We start from the raw sequence: 15,401 nt of genomic DNA, 5'->3' as shown, positions 1-15,401 counted from the left end.
TTTGGCGGGATTCGACGCCGTCACCATGCGCCCTGCGTCTCTCCTTGGAAATGTTGCGTTGGGCATCCGTCCCTGCATCCGGCTTGCCGCGCCCACGCCACGGGAGATCAGAGCACGACAGCCCGAGTATCGAAAAAGCGCGCTGTCGCTGGCTGCGGGAGGCAAGGGGCGCCTGCATATCAGTCCAACTGGCCGAGGTCAGAGACAATAGCAGCCGAAGCTCGAGTAATTGCCTCACTGAGTGACACAGTGGTCCAGGGTCTCGATATATTCCCAGGACTCCCATACGAGGCGGCAGTAAAGCGTTTTGCTGAAAACCACGACTGGCAGAGGGAGCAGAGTACATGCTACCAGTATCATCCCGCCGATGCTGCTCTTGCCATGGTCAGTGTAGGTCGCAGACTGCCTCGGCCTTCGCCACTTACAATCGTCTCTTGTGAACCAAGTACTTGTCGCAAATAGAAAGGTCAAAGTACAGTCACCGGTTTACCAAGATGGAAATATGGGCCCAGGCACGATCCATGAAGTTTAACCCCCGAGGGATACATGGTGCCAAGGTTTTTGTCTTGCTAGATGGTGGAGTTCAAGCATGATGGAACCGTGGATGAGCATGCGAGATATTGTATGCTGCCCCGAGTTAGATACTGTAGTTATTATCTACACGAAAAAAGGCCATGGTACTTGGTCAACAATTCTTTCACAGCCCAGAACCGTGGCCATCTCTCATCAAACTATGTTGTAAATCAGATCAGGCCCTGTGTGAGTATATATGAGGTCTGCATACATGTATGCCTTGGCAAAACGCAGGAATCACGAACCTTCTCTTTTTTACCTAGTGGTGCTCTGAGGGGACCTACCAACCCCCTTCCTCTCCCCCGCTGTGAGCGAAACCCCTTACTAAACCCGGGGAATTGAGGTACTGGATCGAGAAGACACCTACCTACCTACCGTGGTTAATTCTTCATTTCCCGTTATTTTCTGTTTTTTAGCACCGTCTGAACACTATATGATGTTGGGAGATCTTAACGATATGATGCTTTGGCTCTTACTACCTTTCTGGTGAAAGATTGAGAGAGCTGATAGGTATAACATAAGATAATTGTCGAACTAGGTATTTAATTATACTCAGAGGGGTTTTTTCTGATGCCCTTGCCTTTTATATACTTCGTAACCGTGATGACTAACTAGGATGTTCATATATACTACATAGGAGTGAGATAGTTGACCATGCAGAACAGCAAATGTACACAGCCCAGGCAAACAACCATTTCATGATGTTTATTAGTCTCCGAAGGGAGACTACGCTCAACAGCCTCAGCAACAATAAAACTCTACAAGAAAATTGTCGTAGGACCCTCAAGCCCCCCTCCCGTCCGACTTCGCCTCGCCGGCCCCATGCCCTTCATGCTTCTGTTGTGTATCCGGCGCTGAGCGGTGCTGAGCCCTCATCTATTTCTCCGCAGTATTGGCAGAAGACACGCTCAGCCGTCAACTTTTGCTCCTTGGTTAACGGACGACCCCGGATACGACTTCGGAGGACCGGGACAATACCCATACTTCAGAAGATTGCCCTCTATTGTGACTTTGTGCGTCCTCGAGCAGGGAGAATGCCCACCCCACCAACAGAACTGTGAAAAGGAATGGTAGTGAGGTCTTGCTTGCCGTAAACGACAGGTTCAGTGGGGCTTGTAAACTGGATGAAGAGAACGATGTTCCGAATGCGCATGAAGGTTGCGCAATGATGCACAGTCTGAACTTCTCGAAAGTAAAGATACGGTTCGAGTCGGCGATGTGTCTCCAGTCATATATACGAAGAGCTTCCTGGGCCACGGAGCCTTAAGCGAAGTGCAGACTGGCGTGTAGATATTGAGCCCCTAGGCGGCTCCTGTCCCCTCGGTCCGCTTTATATTCGGTATCTTTCCACCAGAGGTATATTAGAAAGCGGCCAGCAAGTCCTTTTGAATGAGGAATGGGTGTGCACATGTGTCCACTGTTCAGTATGGCGTCAATCTCTTAGAGAAGGAAGTGCCCTGCAGAAACCTTGGTCCTTGCACTGTTGCATTTTCTCGCAACCCGCCCGACAATCTTCATTTGAAAGCTATTTAACGGGATTCAAATCTACGTCTATATATTCTTGGTCGCCCTCTTCAACGCTTTGCCAAGCTGTTCCACAAAATCAAAGCAGTCCGCGAATGTATTGTACAACGGAGCCGGCGCGACCCGGATGACGTTCGGCCTCCTCTCATCGATGACCACGCCGACTTCGTCGAAGAACTCCATCACGCCATCGAGCAGCCCTTCGGCGAGCAGCAGGCTCAGCTGCGCCCCCCGCTCCTCCGGCCGCCTCGGGGTGATGACGCGGAAGAGCGCCCTCTCCTGCTCCGGCATGGCGCCGAGCAGCTCCTCCAGGTAGCCCGTCAGCCGCAGCGACTTCTCCCGCAGCGCGCCGACGCCGCCGGCCAGCTCGAAAACCTCGAGCGAGGCGCACAGTGACGTGATGTCCAGCACGCTCGGGTTGCTCAGCTGAAAGCCGGCGGCCCCCGGCACGGGGTGGAACTTTGTCTCCATGGCGAAGCGGGACGACTTGTCGTTGCCCCACCACCCGGCGAGCCGGTTCACATACCCCCTTTCGGAGTCCGGGTCTTGGACGGACGTCGTAACGGCTGTGTGTCTCGAGTGGACGAACGAGCCGCCGATGCAGCCCGGTCCACCGTTGAGGTACTTGTACGTGCACCACGCAGCGGCGTCGACGTCCCACTCGTGCAGTCTCAGGAGCACGTTCCCCACGGCGTGAGCGAGGTCCCAGATGACGAGGATAGAGTGTTTGTGGGCGAAAGCGGTGATGGTAGGGATGTCGAGTAGCTGACCTGTGTAGTACTGAATCCCCGGGAGGAGGAGGACGGCGGTGTCCGAGGCGTGATGCTCGATAGTCGAGAGGATGTGCTGAGTGGTGAGAATTGGTTCCGTAGAGGAAGGGGGCTCGATGCAGACCATCGAATCTGAGGGTGAGAGGCCGTGATGCCTGATTTGGGTCTCCACGACGAACTGCATGGGCGTCAACCTTGTACTCGTTCATGCATCTCACAGCTCCTCCCACCTCCGGCGGGGGTGGGGAGACTCACATGGTCACTCGGAAAGGCCTTGCTCTCTAAGATGATCTTATGCCTGCCTTCCTTCTGAGGCTTGTAAAAGGCGGCCATGAGAAAATGGAGGTTGGCCGTCAGAGTCTGCATGACGGCGACCTCGGACTCGTCGGCGCCGACAATGGGGGCAATCAACTTGGCCGCCTTGGCGTCTACGTTGAGCCATGTCGGCAACGGGGAGTCCTCGAGAGGTTTGTGGTGGCCCTGGACACCCTGCGTGGCCCAGGTGGACAGGTACTGCTGTATCCTTACTGCGGTGCGCTTGGGTTGCAGGCCGAGGGAGTTTCCGCATAAGTAGGTACATTTTTGCTGGCCAGCGCTTGAGGCGGTAGAGGCGTCATCTTCTGCGCCGCGGCGATGGTGTCAGCCCTTGATACTAGAGAAGGTATGAGAGGGGGAAGGGGAGAAGGGAGCCTCCAATCGCTGACCTTTCTTGGCGAGAGTTTTGCTGGTGATCTCTTGCTTGGTCGGGATAACGAATTCGTCCCGCGTGTGCCTTAGCGCGTCTTTCTGGTCCAGGGCCTCGGCATATGCTCTGCTTAAAGGATCCATGTCTGGGGCGGGATAATGCTGTGGACGTATTCTTCGCTAAGGCGAGAGGTAGCGCAGCTTCCGACCTCGGCTCGAGGTTGGCGGAGAGAAAAGGAGGGGGGACCGGCAATGGTGTGGAAATCAAGATGATTGTTAAGTTTGTGACCTCTCTAGCAGGTATTTCCGAAGTGACGAGGGCGTAACGAATGGTCCTTTTGGGTTGATTCAGGATCCTTGAACGGCATACGACTCTGACGTTGGGTTCGTTGTTCAGCAGCTGCAGCTCGAGGAGTGGAAGTCATGATGCATGCACCCACCACTCACGCAGACAATTCTTTCCTGCGCGTGTGGTGCCCCGCATAGCCCAATGAGGGGTTCCCGACGAAGCCCCGGGCTGGCGGGGCGCGTTGAAGCAGCTGGCAACACTGTGAAGCAATGGCTGTTACTGCCAGTCAGCAAGCAAGTACAGCACCTGACTGCCTACCTATACCGGCGAACATGTGTGCTTATGGCATCGTATACCACAAGATGAAGGGTGCGACGGGCAGTGCTGACCACTGTGGGGGGCCAAGGAGGCATCAGCTGTTTCCACCATGGAATTGGGGGAAGGGAGGCGGGAGATCCTCTTTTTCTCCAACAAACTCAACCAGGTGGACCTGACATATTTTTGAATACATATGAAAGATGGAGGATAGGCGAGATGACAGATCTCGGTTTCGATACACTTTCTGTTGTTATTATTATTCTCTTGTCTCCTTCTCAGTATTCATCATGTACTTGGGACAAAATACACATGTACCGGGTACTTCCCGTATGTATCTCCAGTTCGTCACTCGCCACTCCCCAAACCCGGATCGTGATTATGAGAAAAAAACTCTTCTCACGCTCTCGATCACCGACCCAAATAGCGTGCTCAAGCTAGATTGCCCCGAATTACGAAATAAGGCAGTTTCCATTACCCCCTCGAAACCCCGATATTACCCCCTCATTACCCCATAAACTGGCCACATGCGGGGTTTTGCTGACTCGTCTCTTGGCTCGCCTTGCCAAAACATGCACGAGGTGCCGCCCACGAGTCCGGGGTAGTGGATGCCGCTCTCAACGAACAGGTCAGGACAGGCCAGGCCAGGCCAGGCCAGGCCAGGCCAGGCCGGTCAGGTACGCCGCACGCCCTATACATGGCGCGGGGGGATCTGTGGGATCTGTCTTGCTCTCCCCACCTTCATATTGAAGTACAAGAGTTGGAACTTACACTCTAGAGGTTGGAGGAGTAACCAAACTACCAGTGTACTTTGGTTCCTGCTGGGTGGGTTGGTATCTGTTGTACCTATAGAGGTACACTCCATCCGGGCAGGGAAACCCTCTTGGATGGACATGGAAACACATGGACGGGCTTCGAGATGGAGGGGCCGGGTATGACGGGGTTGGACGGACGGAGGGCCATGTTCGGGCGATCACGGCGATTCGGCGAGGGACGGCTCCTGGGTGTTCGTGTAAAAAGTCCAACCAACTGACGAAGGTCGGTATTTTGTATTTTCTGGTCTTGGCAGAGTTCAAGACGGAGTGCTCACTCATGTCAGGGGAGACGAGCCGGGAGACAGTTCCCGGTCTACAGCTTGGTGGACAGCGTCCCCGGGGCCCGGATGATCTTCGTGCATGTGGTCTCTAGCTTTATGCGTCTCTCTTCAAAGAGGACTGGGCGAGACTCCGCACTCATAGGCTCAACCAGGGACCGTAGAGAGTTGGCGAGCTGGCGCCCGTTCGTGTCGCCAATGGCCATTGATCGACGGGCTGCTCCGATGGTTGATCCCCGACCAGAATACACAAGTAAAGAAAAGCTCAGCAGGTCTCTGTATTGTGCTATTCGTGGTTCTGACATCGAAATATGGGCAACGACCCATGGCGGTCGGTCAGCAGATCGCAGGGCTGGACAATGCTGACTTGGCCGGGGAAGAGTTGGCTTGACGTTGAGACAGTCTCGGGTGGAGAACCCGACGCGATCACCACAGACTTCGGTAGGGGACCATAGGAGGCTCTGCTTGGCTGCCGCTTACACAGTACCTCCTGGGTGTTGGGATCACAAAGTTTTCCTCAGTGGATCCATGTACCCGTGGCAGAGAAGGAAAACACTGTTATCCACGACACAGTATCGTACCTGGGCCAAACCGAGTTGGTTAACGGAGTTGGTTGTTGGCAGTCGAGAGAAACAAAGCCTCCTTAGGGTTGATGTCAAACTGGCCCGAACGCCGTCAACGGTCCCATTGGGGCCACTCAATTCGGACAAGCTCGTTTCTTTTCAGTGAGCGGCCTGTCCTCATTCACGGCGGCGAGTTGAGTGACCAGGTGCTGGATCGCAGTGTGTCTATTTGGATCTCGAACTGATGCGGCAGAAAAAAGTGCCCGCCGGTGTGCAAATCCGAGAAGGCCTCTCCCGCGTCGTGTCAATCGCTGACCAGGCCACAACCAACCTCAAAACCTAACCGATCCATATGGCAGACGGAAAGCAAGGGGTGAGAGAAGCACACGTACGCATCCCGATGCCCCTCTGGCCAGATGTGTTTCGATGTGTCAAGGCTTTCTCAGATTTCAAACCATGTCTCCCATCGTGACCTTGGGGTGGAATAGTGCAATTGCCATGAACCCTGAAAGGAGAAGATTGAAGAGAGGCATCGTGACCTCTTTCCCCCCCTCCCTCCCTTTTCTCGTGGCTCTTTTGGCCCAAGCTTCCGGCGGGTGTGTAATGGGGACCCAGGGACTTGGAGACGGAGGGGAAAGGGGGACCTTGGAGGAATGCGAAGGTGAGGAGAACAGGAACAAGTGACGATCCGACTTTTTCGTCCCCTTGTGCTGGTGCAGGGGTTATTTGGGTCACGATCCAGTTCAGAGACACAGTCACCGTTCCCTACCAGACATCCCCCCGGCCGCGCAAGAGGGGTAAATTTAGACAAGTGGCGGTCGCTTGCACGTCCAGATACGCCCGCATGCCTCGAGGTGGGGAAAAAAATATTATTCTAGAACTCGCCCCCACCCCGCGCGGTCAATCAGGTACGGTGAGGGCGAGAGGAAGGCATCGTGACCCTCTTGGGATTTCAAGGTTCGTCTCCATTCCTGTCCTGTTCAGGCAACAGGTGGATATCACAGGCAAGGATTCTATTCTAGGGAGACACAGAATGTATGAATTTTATGTACCCGCGAAATCCTCTAGGTATCTGACTTGGACATCCATTCCAAACACCCTATCCAGCTCTCCAACGAACCTCTTACCCCATAACATCCACCTTTGTTGATTAGCACGCAACACTGGCGCAAGCTCGAGGGTGCCGGCGGCAGCAGCGGCAGGATCTCGTTGGCCGCCTTTGGAAACGGCCTTTGGACGAAACAAACGACCACGCCGGACCGCGTGACGGAAGGCAAGGTAGGGATGGTGTCAGACACCGGCAGTGTTTTACAATGGCCGTTTCCATTTGGTAATGGCGATGCGGCATCGCGGGGGCCTCGAGGTCGGGGCCCTGGCCTGTTCAGACCCCGAAGCGGACTGGAGCTCGACGGCAAGCAGACCCCGCGAAACATGAATACTCTACATGCATGTTTTCCGCTCTGGAGAAGGCCGGATTGCCGAGATAGCTGAGGCATTCCGGCGGCCCCCGCCCCTAGATGAGGCTAGTAGGTAGTCAGAAAATAAAGAACTAGGGTTCCCATCATCTGGAGTTCTCCAATCAGGCCAAGTCGGTCTGTCCCGTGGCCCCTCCCCCTAGGGATCGCAACTATGCGCCGCTGCACGATCAAGTAATCTGGGGGTAATGGAAACTCGACAATTTCCGGCCCGGCTTGCTGGGGAACGGGCTGTGTCTGGCTTGGGGCGGCTGACGGGGTCAGCCGCCGCGCTGCCGGGCCACTCGGGGAGGCGGAGGGTGAGTGAAGAGGAATAGTAGACATGAACTAGGCAAGGACCATCCTCAACGTATGCCGTCTCGTGATCTTGCGCATTCTTCTTCTGGCCCTGTACCGTGATACACATGTCGTCCTATTGCTGGGGCATTCCTCGGACAAAGACTAATTTACGGTCTGTAAGCTGACAGAAGATGGGCGGACCAAGTAGCGGACAGAAACCTGGGGTAATTGTGGGAAGAGAAGGGTCTCGGGTTGTTTCCATTACCCTCTCGTAATGACGGCGTGTTGTTGTGCTTGGGGGTAGGCAAACTGGGCAGCGTGTGGTAATGGAAACAACGTCAGGGCGAGCATGGCTAAATGCTGGTATCCACAGTTCGCATTGGGCTTCGGGCCTCGTGGAGGGGAGCTTGGTGTCTTGCTTCCAAGCTTGTCGTGACTCGCAAGAGAGGTACACCAAAAGGTGTACATTGCTGAGGTTGATACTCGGAATTGCGATAGATCCACACGCCACCAGGTATAGGAGACACTTATTAGCGTGCAATGGAGCAAGAGCCGTCTTGTTACCAGGGGTTGCAAAGGGGGGCGCTGTCTGGGTCGGCGCTCGACGAGCGGGCGTTTTGAGCTGCAACACAACACGAACAAGCGGTAAAATAAGATAAAAAGAGGACATAGAGCACGAGGTATTCGTGACCTCGACCGGATCCGTGACGCGCGCCGTCAAGCATGGGCAAGAGTGGCAGGCCCGCAGGTTTCCAGGTTTAGGTTCTGGAAACGGGTATTGTGGTACCGGCTTGTCCATCACCGACACACTGTCCTATAGTGACATGGTTTGGCCGTGGCAGAGCCCCGTGCGTCGGGTGCGTTGGGCTGCATGTTGTTTGTTTGCGTGGTTTATTGGCGTAGAGGGACAACCACGTCTACCACTGCGGTTTAAGAAATTGGACGACGACGACGACGACTGCCAGAGCTGCGCGTTGTCGGTGCATCCTGATAGAGAGAACAAGAGGATAGAGCAGATTACGAAGGGCGGATAGCCGGTACACACAGGGTACCCGCTGGACTGACTAACCAGTGCTTCCCACAAGATTGAAGGCCGCGTCGAAAGACCGGCCGCCCGAGCTCTCGGTTTGTGGCCCAGTTGTGCGATGGCCTGGGTTGATAGATTGCACAGCCAATCCAACCGACCAAGTTATCCTTTGAGTTGTTGCAAGTGACCGGACTGGCCGACGAAGCTATGTCTCGCCGAAGAAGGCCACTCCCATCGGCTTTGGCTTGCAGCTGCAGCATGTTTGTTAGTTGCTGGACGACTAATACCGTTCTCCGATAACTGAGACCTTTAACCCAACCGGGCCGGTTGAAGCAGAGGAGAGCGGCCTAGGCTTGAAGACCCCCTACCTGCCTACATAGGTATCAACGTCTATGTATACCATGACATGAGAAAATTTTCTTTGTGGAAATAGATAAGGCCGGATGGCTCCTCCGACACTTTGTGACCGGATACGATACAGCAAGAAACAGAGCCGAGAAGCAAGGGAAAAAAAACATGCATACGAATACATGGATTCACACAGAAGTGTGGAGAGAAGAGCCTCGAATAGCCGTGTCATGCAGGAGGGAGATACGTACAGCGAGTGACAGGTACATTGCACTCGGATCCGTACCTGACCTTCGGATACAAAGTACTGGGTACGTACTGATGAGAGGCCATTGTGGTTCTCGCCCGCCTGGAGGTTTTGCGCGTTCTTGGTAGTTCCTTGGTGCCCCTCCATTAGCGCATGTGATGCGCCCCATGTGGCAGCTCCCAGGCCTCACTTGCCTCAGCTTGTGCTCCGTCGTAAGGTAGGTAGGTACCTGATGATGTACTGTTTACCCCGGGACAGGTCACCGACCAGTGACAATACCATCGCTGGCGCCGCTGCAAAGATGGACGTTAGGTATGGTAGGTACTATACGGGACGATGGTACGTATAGTAGATACTCGGTACTTTCCACTTGGCCTCGAGCCCCTAGCCGGCTATCCAATCAGCGACGCAAATTGGAGTCTGCTGTCTGCCCGAAATAGCTTAGCTTAGCTTTTATGGACGCCATTTGCACTGCGGGTGAAGTCATCATCGTGATCCAGCGCGTATATTGTGTAGGGTACGGAGTACACTACCTACAGCAGGAACCTCGCTCAGAATACTAGTATCCCAAACAGCACAGTACAGTGGTTTTGCAAGGATGCATGTCGACGTGCTTCAAGCATGCATTTTTCCGCCCAGTATTTTCCTCACTCGTTGCGAGTCACCTGCCCTTGCTGGGGGGTGTGGGTGTACATGAACCGGGGGGGGATGGAAGCAGAATCATACTTGGCATTTTACGTATCCGTAGGTGTGCAGAGCATAGAGCAGAACAGAACAGAGCATGAAGCATGAACAAGACCATTCGTCAAGTCGTCTAGTACCCCGAGTATAAAGGCTGGAGCTACGCCTGTTGGATCGTGAGTCTTTTTGGCCTTTGATCGACTGACTTTGCTATTCCATCCTCATCCTCATACCTCTTCTCTTTATCTCCTTCCTCCCACCTCCCTATCATCCCAGCCGTACCTAGCTCAGTATCGGGCCCAAACATCATCTCTCCTCGCGTTGCTCAGCTCTCACCTCGGCAACGACGTCTGTACTCGCCTCATTTCTCTCGCGTCAGCCACAAACCTCAGCCAACAACAGACCGGCTCGGTGTTCATTGCTCTCCAGCCTCCTTTCACAGCCCTGTGGCCACCGCCCTACAACCCTACCCTGTTGCTATTTTCAGCTGAAGGCAGTAACAAAGCAACCCGAGTTCAGGGTCCTTATCTCCCCAAAACCTGCCCCTCGGTGTCGCCACATCACACAGAGCAAGCGTCGCTATCGCCGCGATCGAATCTCTTGTGTACCCATCCGTGCCTGAACCAGGATCTAGTCTGTTTCTTCTCCAGAGAGCAGGCACCAGATTCCATTTCCATCTGCATCCCCTCCAAACCCCTGGGGCCTGAACAGAAGCCAGAGTTTTCTCCCCTGTCGAGGAAGAGAGTAAGAAAAAAAGAAAAGAAAAGAAGAACAAGGTACCTGCATCAGCGAATTAGCCTTGAGCTGGTCGGATGGCTGTGTTGCCCGGGATCCCCATCGTCCACCTTACGTCAATTGACGCATTTTGATCACCCACTCGCCCGAGCAAACCGCCGCAACTTTGCAGGTGACGGAAAATAAAAATAAAGGTACTTCGTCCCTTCCGTACCCGACGAAGCTAAACAAGGTCGCGCCTACTATAGCTGCCACAATTTCAATACGGGTTATCCGGCTGACCTCCAGGCTCATCCTACAGGGAAACTCCTTTCTCGCCCAGCCCGTTGTATCTTTCTCTCTTATTCACCACAAGAGCAAAATACGTATATATCGACCGCTTCTGGGCTTCGAGATATCTTCCCCCCCCTTTATCATCCCTCCTCCTATCAACTACTTCTTCATCCCGTCCTCGTTTACCGCCAGAATCCGTCTCTGCTGCCGTTGGCTCCCGCGAGACACTCGGTCCTTCACCACTCGCCCGTCAACTCGAGAGCCTGGGCCAAACATAGAGTTGCACCTCCGGATCACCTTTCCGAGACCTTGACGTCAGCCACATCAGGCATACCTAAAAGTACACCCTCCCCCTCGACGATACCTGCACTCCCCAGGAACCAGACTTCTCGAATCCACAGCAAGCAGGTATCTGGACCAGTTGTTAGCTCTGCCCGCCGCTTTGCTCTTGATCCAGTATACGGATATCTGACTCGGATCAGCATTGCACACTAGTTTGCCAAAACACACAAGGTACGCCCCGTCCGAGTCCACGTCCCTTGATTCCAGCACCATCCCCTTCATCTCGCATGCCCCTGCCCCTCCCTTATCAGTCCGCCCATTGCACGAGCATTCGGCGGTGAAGCTTCAACGCAAGCCCATTGCTCTCTCGACTGCTCCCTAGCGCGTACGCATGATGTTTTCCGCACTCCCCTAGCTCTGCTGCTGCTTCCCGGCCCAGTCTATTCCAAACAGCGTTCTAGCAAAGCAAACCTGCTCTGAACCCCCCCTACACTGATCCCGGCCTCCCCAGCGGGCGCTCGAACGCAGCTGTGTTGCAGCTATCTGAGTTTGACTCACAAACACCAAGCAACAACTCTCGTTGCTGCCATGTTTCGTTGTGCCGGGCTGCCTACTTAGACCATTCGGTCACCCGCCATGAATGCCCATCTTCTTCCCTCTGCTCTTCGCCTTCACTGCATCCGCACAGACGTTTCTCCTTTTCTCTTCTTGCTCCTCTGTGGACATATCACCCGCCGCGATGTTGGCCCTATCCATCAATACTGACCTTCCCCTGGATAGTTATTCTTCCGAGCCAGACCCTCTCGGAGAAATTCCCGACATAATGGCGACCGCCGCACCCCCTCGTAACAAGATGCTGGGCCAGGTTCAAGCCGACTCAGCAGAGAGCAGCCGCGGCCCCTCTCCCCAGCCCACACATTTCAGTGTTCCCATGGCTGCCCGTTGCAATGGCAACGGACACAGAGTCCTGAGGTCAGCGACGGTCGGCTACATTGCGCCGGAATTCGGTGGCAAGCAGGAGCAGATGGAGCAGGGTGAGTTTCTCAACCAGCTAGGTCACTGGATGTCACTAACACGCGTGATCTAGTCAAGGAGCTCATCAAGAACAACGGCTGGATCCCCGATGCACTCATCGAGGAGCAAGTTGCTTGGTTCTACAACGAGCTCGGCATTGACGACGTCTACTTCAAGATCGAAGTTCCCGAGGTCATTGCCAGCCAAATTACCTCCCTGTACGCCGCCAAGATGGCTGCATTCGCCCGCGAGGACAAGCGCGAGGAGATCCGCCTCGACATGGAGGCCCATGATCATGCCATCTACATTGACACAAGCGAGCCCGGCAAGACCTCCACAGCTGGACCTCGTTACGAACAGCGCCTTGAGGCCAAGTATCTCGATCACACGGGCAAGTCTAAGTTCCGTGTTGAGACCTTCCGCTCTGCCGGCGTCTTGGGGGCATCGCCTGCTTCCAAGGCGACGCTGCGCTGCTACTTCGTCTACCAGTGTCTTTTCAAGCAGAGCCCTGAGACGACGGACCCCAACGAGACTCGTTTGGAGGTTATTGCCGATAATGGTTTCCTCCAGAAGGCCACCAGCAACACCAAGCAGATCTACCAGGAGATCATCGAGCTCGCGGTCAGTAGAACTGGCCCCGTCATCGAGGTGTTTGATATCGAGGGCTCTGCTGAGAAGCGCTTGGTCATCGCCTTCCGCTCGCGCACTGCTCGCGGCTTGTTCTCTGCCCTCAGTGACCTGTATCACTACTACGGTGTCACCAGCTCCAGGAAGTACGTGGAGCAATTTGCCAACGGCATCACAGTCATGAGTATCTACCTCCGCCCCGCCATGAACATCGAGGGCAACTTCCCCTCATTGGACCAGTCGATCCACCAGATCACCAAGGAGATCTCACTCCTTTACTGCTTGCCCCAGAACAAGCTGCACTCGCTCTTCACCTCCGGCGAGCTCAGCCTTCAGGAGACAGTCTACGGCCACTGCGTCTGGGTCTTCATTCAGCACTTCCTCAACCGTCTCGGCTCCGAATATGTCTCCTTATCCGAAATCCTTGACCCCAAGAACCAGGCCCACACGGCGCTCCTGTCCAAGCTGAAGCGCCGTCTGAGGACGGAGACCTTCACCCCCGACTATATCTTGGAGATTATCCAGTCGTACCCCGGCTTGGTTCGCGCCTTGTATGCCTCCTTCGCCTCGGTGCATCTTGCCGTCGGACCCGACTTCGATCGCCACTTCATTGCTCCCACCCCTGCCATCGAGGTTTTGTCCGATGCCAAGCTCAAGGAGCGCATCACTCGTGACGTGTCTAACGAGCACGAGGAGATGGTCATGACCGCCTTCCGCGTCTTCAACAACGCGATCCTCAAGACGAATTACTTTACTCCCACCAAGGTTGCCCTTAGTTTCCGCCTGGACCCCTCTTTCTTGCCCGAGATTGAGTACCCTAAGCGCCTCTACGGTATGTTTCTCGTCATTGGCGCCGAGTCGCGCGGTTTTCACCTTCGATTCAAGGACATTGCTCGCGGCGGTATCCGTATCGTCAAGTCTCGCAGCAAGGAGGCGTACGGCATCAACGCGCGCAACCTCTTTGACGAGAACTACGGTCTTGCAAGCACCCAGCAGCGCAAGAACAAAGATATTCCCGAAGGTGGCTCCAAAGGCGTTATTCTTCTTGACCCCAAGATGCAAGACCGCGCCAAGGAGGCCTTTGAAAAGTACATTGACAGTATTCTCGACCTCCTCCTTCCCGCCCAGACTCCTGGTATCAAGAACCCGCTTGTGGACCTGTACGGCAAGGAGGAAATCATCTTCATGGGACCCGATGAGAATACCGCGGACCTTGTCGACTGGGCGACCGAGCACGCTCGCGCCCGTGGAGCACCTTGGTGGAAGTCTTTCTTCACCGGCAAGTCGCCCAAGCTCGGTGGTATCCCCCACGATACGTACGGCATGACCACTCTGTCCGTCCGCGAGTATGTCAAGGGCATCTACAGGAAGCTCAACCTCGACCCTTCCACCGTCAAGAAGATGCAGACCGGTGGCCCTGACGGTGACCTGGGCAGCAACGAGATCCTCCTCAGCAACGAGAAGTACACTTCCATTGTTGACGGATCCGGCGTTCTCGTTGACCCTAACGGCATTGACAAGGAGGAGCTTCTCCGTCTTGCCAAGTCGCGGTCCATGATTGCCAACTTTGATATGGCCAAGCTGTCCAAGGATGGCTACCGCGTCCTGGTTGATGACAACAACATCACTCTGCCTACCGGCGAGTTTATCTCTAACGGCACGTCGTTCCGCAACACCTACCACTTGCGCGACACTGGTCTGACCGACTGCTTCGTTCCTTGCGGTGGTCGCCCTGAGTCGATTGACCTGATTTCGGTTAATAAGATCATCAAGGACGGCAAGTCAACCATCCCTTACCTGGTTGAGGGCGCCAACCTCTTCATTACCCAGGACGCCAAGCTCCGCCTGGAGGCCGCCGGCTGTATCCTGTACAAGGACGCCAGCGCCAACAAGGGTGGTGTGACGTCTTCGTCTCTGGAGGTTCTTGCCTCGCTCTCGTTCGACGACGAGAACTTTGTCAAGCACATGTGCCACGACGCCAGAGGCCAAGCTCCCCAGTTCTACCAGGATTACGTCAAGTCCGTCCAGGCAAAGATCCAAGAGAACGCTCTTCTCGAGTTCGAGGCCATCTGGCGTGAGCACGAACAGACTGGCCTCCCCCGCAGTGTTCTTTCTGACAACCTTTCCAATGCCATCACCACCCTGGACGAGGAGCTCCAACACTCCGACCTCTGGAAGAACGAGAAGATACGTCGCTCAGTCCTCCAAGATGCCCTTCCCAACCTGCTTCTGGAGAAGATTGGCCTCGACACCATCATTCAGCGTGTTCCCGACTCGTATCTGCGCGCCATCTTTGGTAGCTACCTCGCCTCGAGGTTTGTCTACCAGTTTGGTAGCCAGCCTAGCCAATTTGCATTCTATGACTTGTAGGTTTACCCCCATTCGCTCCCATATATGGACCACTTGGCTAATACCTCTTCTCAGCATGGCCAAGCGTATGGCAAGCGTTAACTAAATAATTGGGTGCTTCCTGACCGGTGCGCTTTAGAACTGTGTTTTCTTTTTCTTTTTCTTTTTTTTTTTTTTTGAATGCATTTCTGGGTTCTGGATACTTGGCCAATGTCATTCTTTTGAGGGCTATACACGCATGGTAGGTGCGAAA

General features: G+C 54.6%; 5 protein-coding genes across 5 annotated transcripts; 3 read left to right on the top strand and 2 right to left on the bottom strand.

Moving 5' to 3' along the window:
- Positions 1–1,972: 1,972 nt before the first annotated feature.
- Positions 1,973–3,592, bottom strand: LY79DRAFT_542470 (pyridoxal phosphate-dependent transferase). The gene is made up of 2 exons (XM_060557006.1): positions 3,123–3,592; positions 1,973–3,045 (listed from the first exon to the last, which is right to left on the bottom strand). Exons 1-2 carry the CDS (start codon positions 3,231–3,233, stop codon positions 2,125–2,127), a joined length of 1,032 nt encoding a protein of 343 aa, XP_060418015.1. The 5' UTR covers positions 3,234–3,592; the 3' UTR covers positions 1,973–2,124.
- Positions 3,593–4,827: 1,235 nt separating this feature from the next.
- On the top strand, positions 4,828–5,696 carry LY79DRAFT_542466 (uncharacterized protein). The gene is made up of 2 exons (XM_060557005.1): positions 4,828–5,184; positions 5,246–5,696. The coding sequence occupies exons 1-2, from the start codon at positions 5,059–5,061 to the stop codon at positions 5,612–5,614; spliced, it is 495 nt and encodes a 164-aa protein (XP_060418014.1). The 5' UTR covers positions 4,828–5,058; the 3' UTR covers positions 5,615–5,696.
- Positions 5,697–7,502: 1,806 nt separating this feature from the next.
- LY79DRAFT_407649 (uncharacterized protein) lies at positions 7,503–8,570 on the bottom strand. The gene has a single exon (XM_060553067.1). The coding sequence runs from the start codon at positions 8,362–8,364 to the stop codon at positions 7,699–7,701; it is 666 nt and encodes a 221-aa protein (XP_060418013.1). The 5' UTR covers positions 8,365–8,570; the 3' UTR covers positions 7,503–7,698.
- Positions 8,571–9,760: 1,190 nt separating this feature from the next.
- On the top strand, positions 9,761–10,065 carry LY79DRAFT_542461 (uncharacterized protein; the record flags this gene model as incomplete). The annotated part of the gene is made up of 1 exon (XM_060557004.1): positions 9,761–10,065. A coding segment is annotated over exon 1 (164 nt), but the record flags the coding sequence as incomplete, so codon positions are not given.
- A 1,916-nt stretch (positions 10,066–11,981) lies between these two features.
- On the top strand, positions 11,982–15,254 carry LY79DRAFT_508157 (glutamate/Leucine/Phenylalanine/Valine dehydrogenase; the record flags this gene model as incomplete). The annotated part of the gene is made up of 3 exons (XM_060553905.1): positions 11,982–12,192; positions 12,246–15,165; positions 15,224–15,254. 3 exons carry the CDS (start codon positions 11,982–11,984, stop codon positions 15,252–15,254), a joined length of 3,162 nt encoding a protein of 1,053 aa, XP_060418011.1.
- Positions 15,255–15,401: the final 147 nt, after the last annotated feature.

The sequence above is a fragment of the Colletotrichum navitas genome, assembly GCF_030913465.1.
Source record: "Colletotrichum navitas strain CBS 125086 chromosome Unknown LY79scaffold_9, whole genome shotgun sequence".
Taxonomy (NCBI): domain Eukaryota; kingdom Fungi; phylum Ascomycota; class Sordariomycetes; order Glomerellales; family Glomerellaceae; genus Colletotrichum; species Colletotrichum navitas.
The sequence above is the reverse complement of the archived record's forward strand: the minus strand, read 5'-3'. Positions and strand labels throughout refer to the sequence as shown.

What these genes read in the sequence shown, in the direction of transcription:
- LY79DRAFT_407649 (XM_060553067.1), bottom strand. Translation starts at nt 8,364, where the DNA reads ATGGACAAGCCGGTACCACAATACCCGTTTCCAGAACCTAAACCTGGA.
- LY79DRAFT_542470 (XM_060557006.1), bottom strand. Translation starts at nt 3,233, where the DNA reads ATGCAGACTCTGACGGCCAACCTCCATTTTCTCATGGCCGCCTTTTAC. An exon ending in AGGCCTTTCCGAGTGACCAT is followed by an intron (nt 3,046 to 3,122) that starts GTGAGTCTCCCC and finishes ACGCCCATGCAG; the next exon opens with TTCGTCGTGGAGACCCAAAT.
- LY79DRAFT_542466 (XM_060557005.1), top strand. Translation starts at nt 5,059, where the DNA reads ATGGACGGGCTTCGAGATGGAGGGGCCGGGTATGACGGGGTTGGACGG. An exon ending in CGTGTAAAAAGTCCAACCAA is followed by an intron (nt 5,185 to 5,245) that starts CTGACGAAGGTC and finishes CGGAGTGCTCAC; the next exon opens with TCATGTCAGGGGAGACGAGC.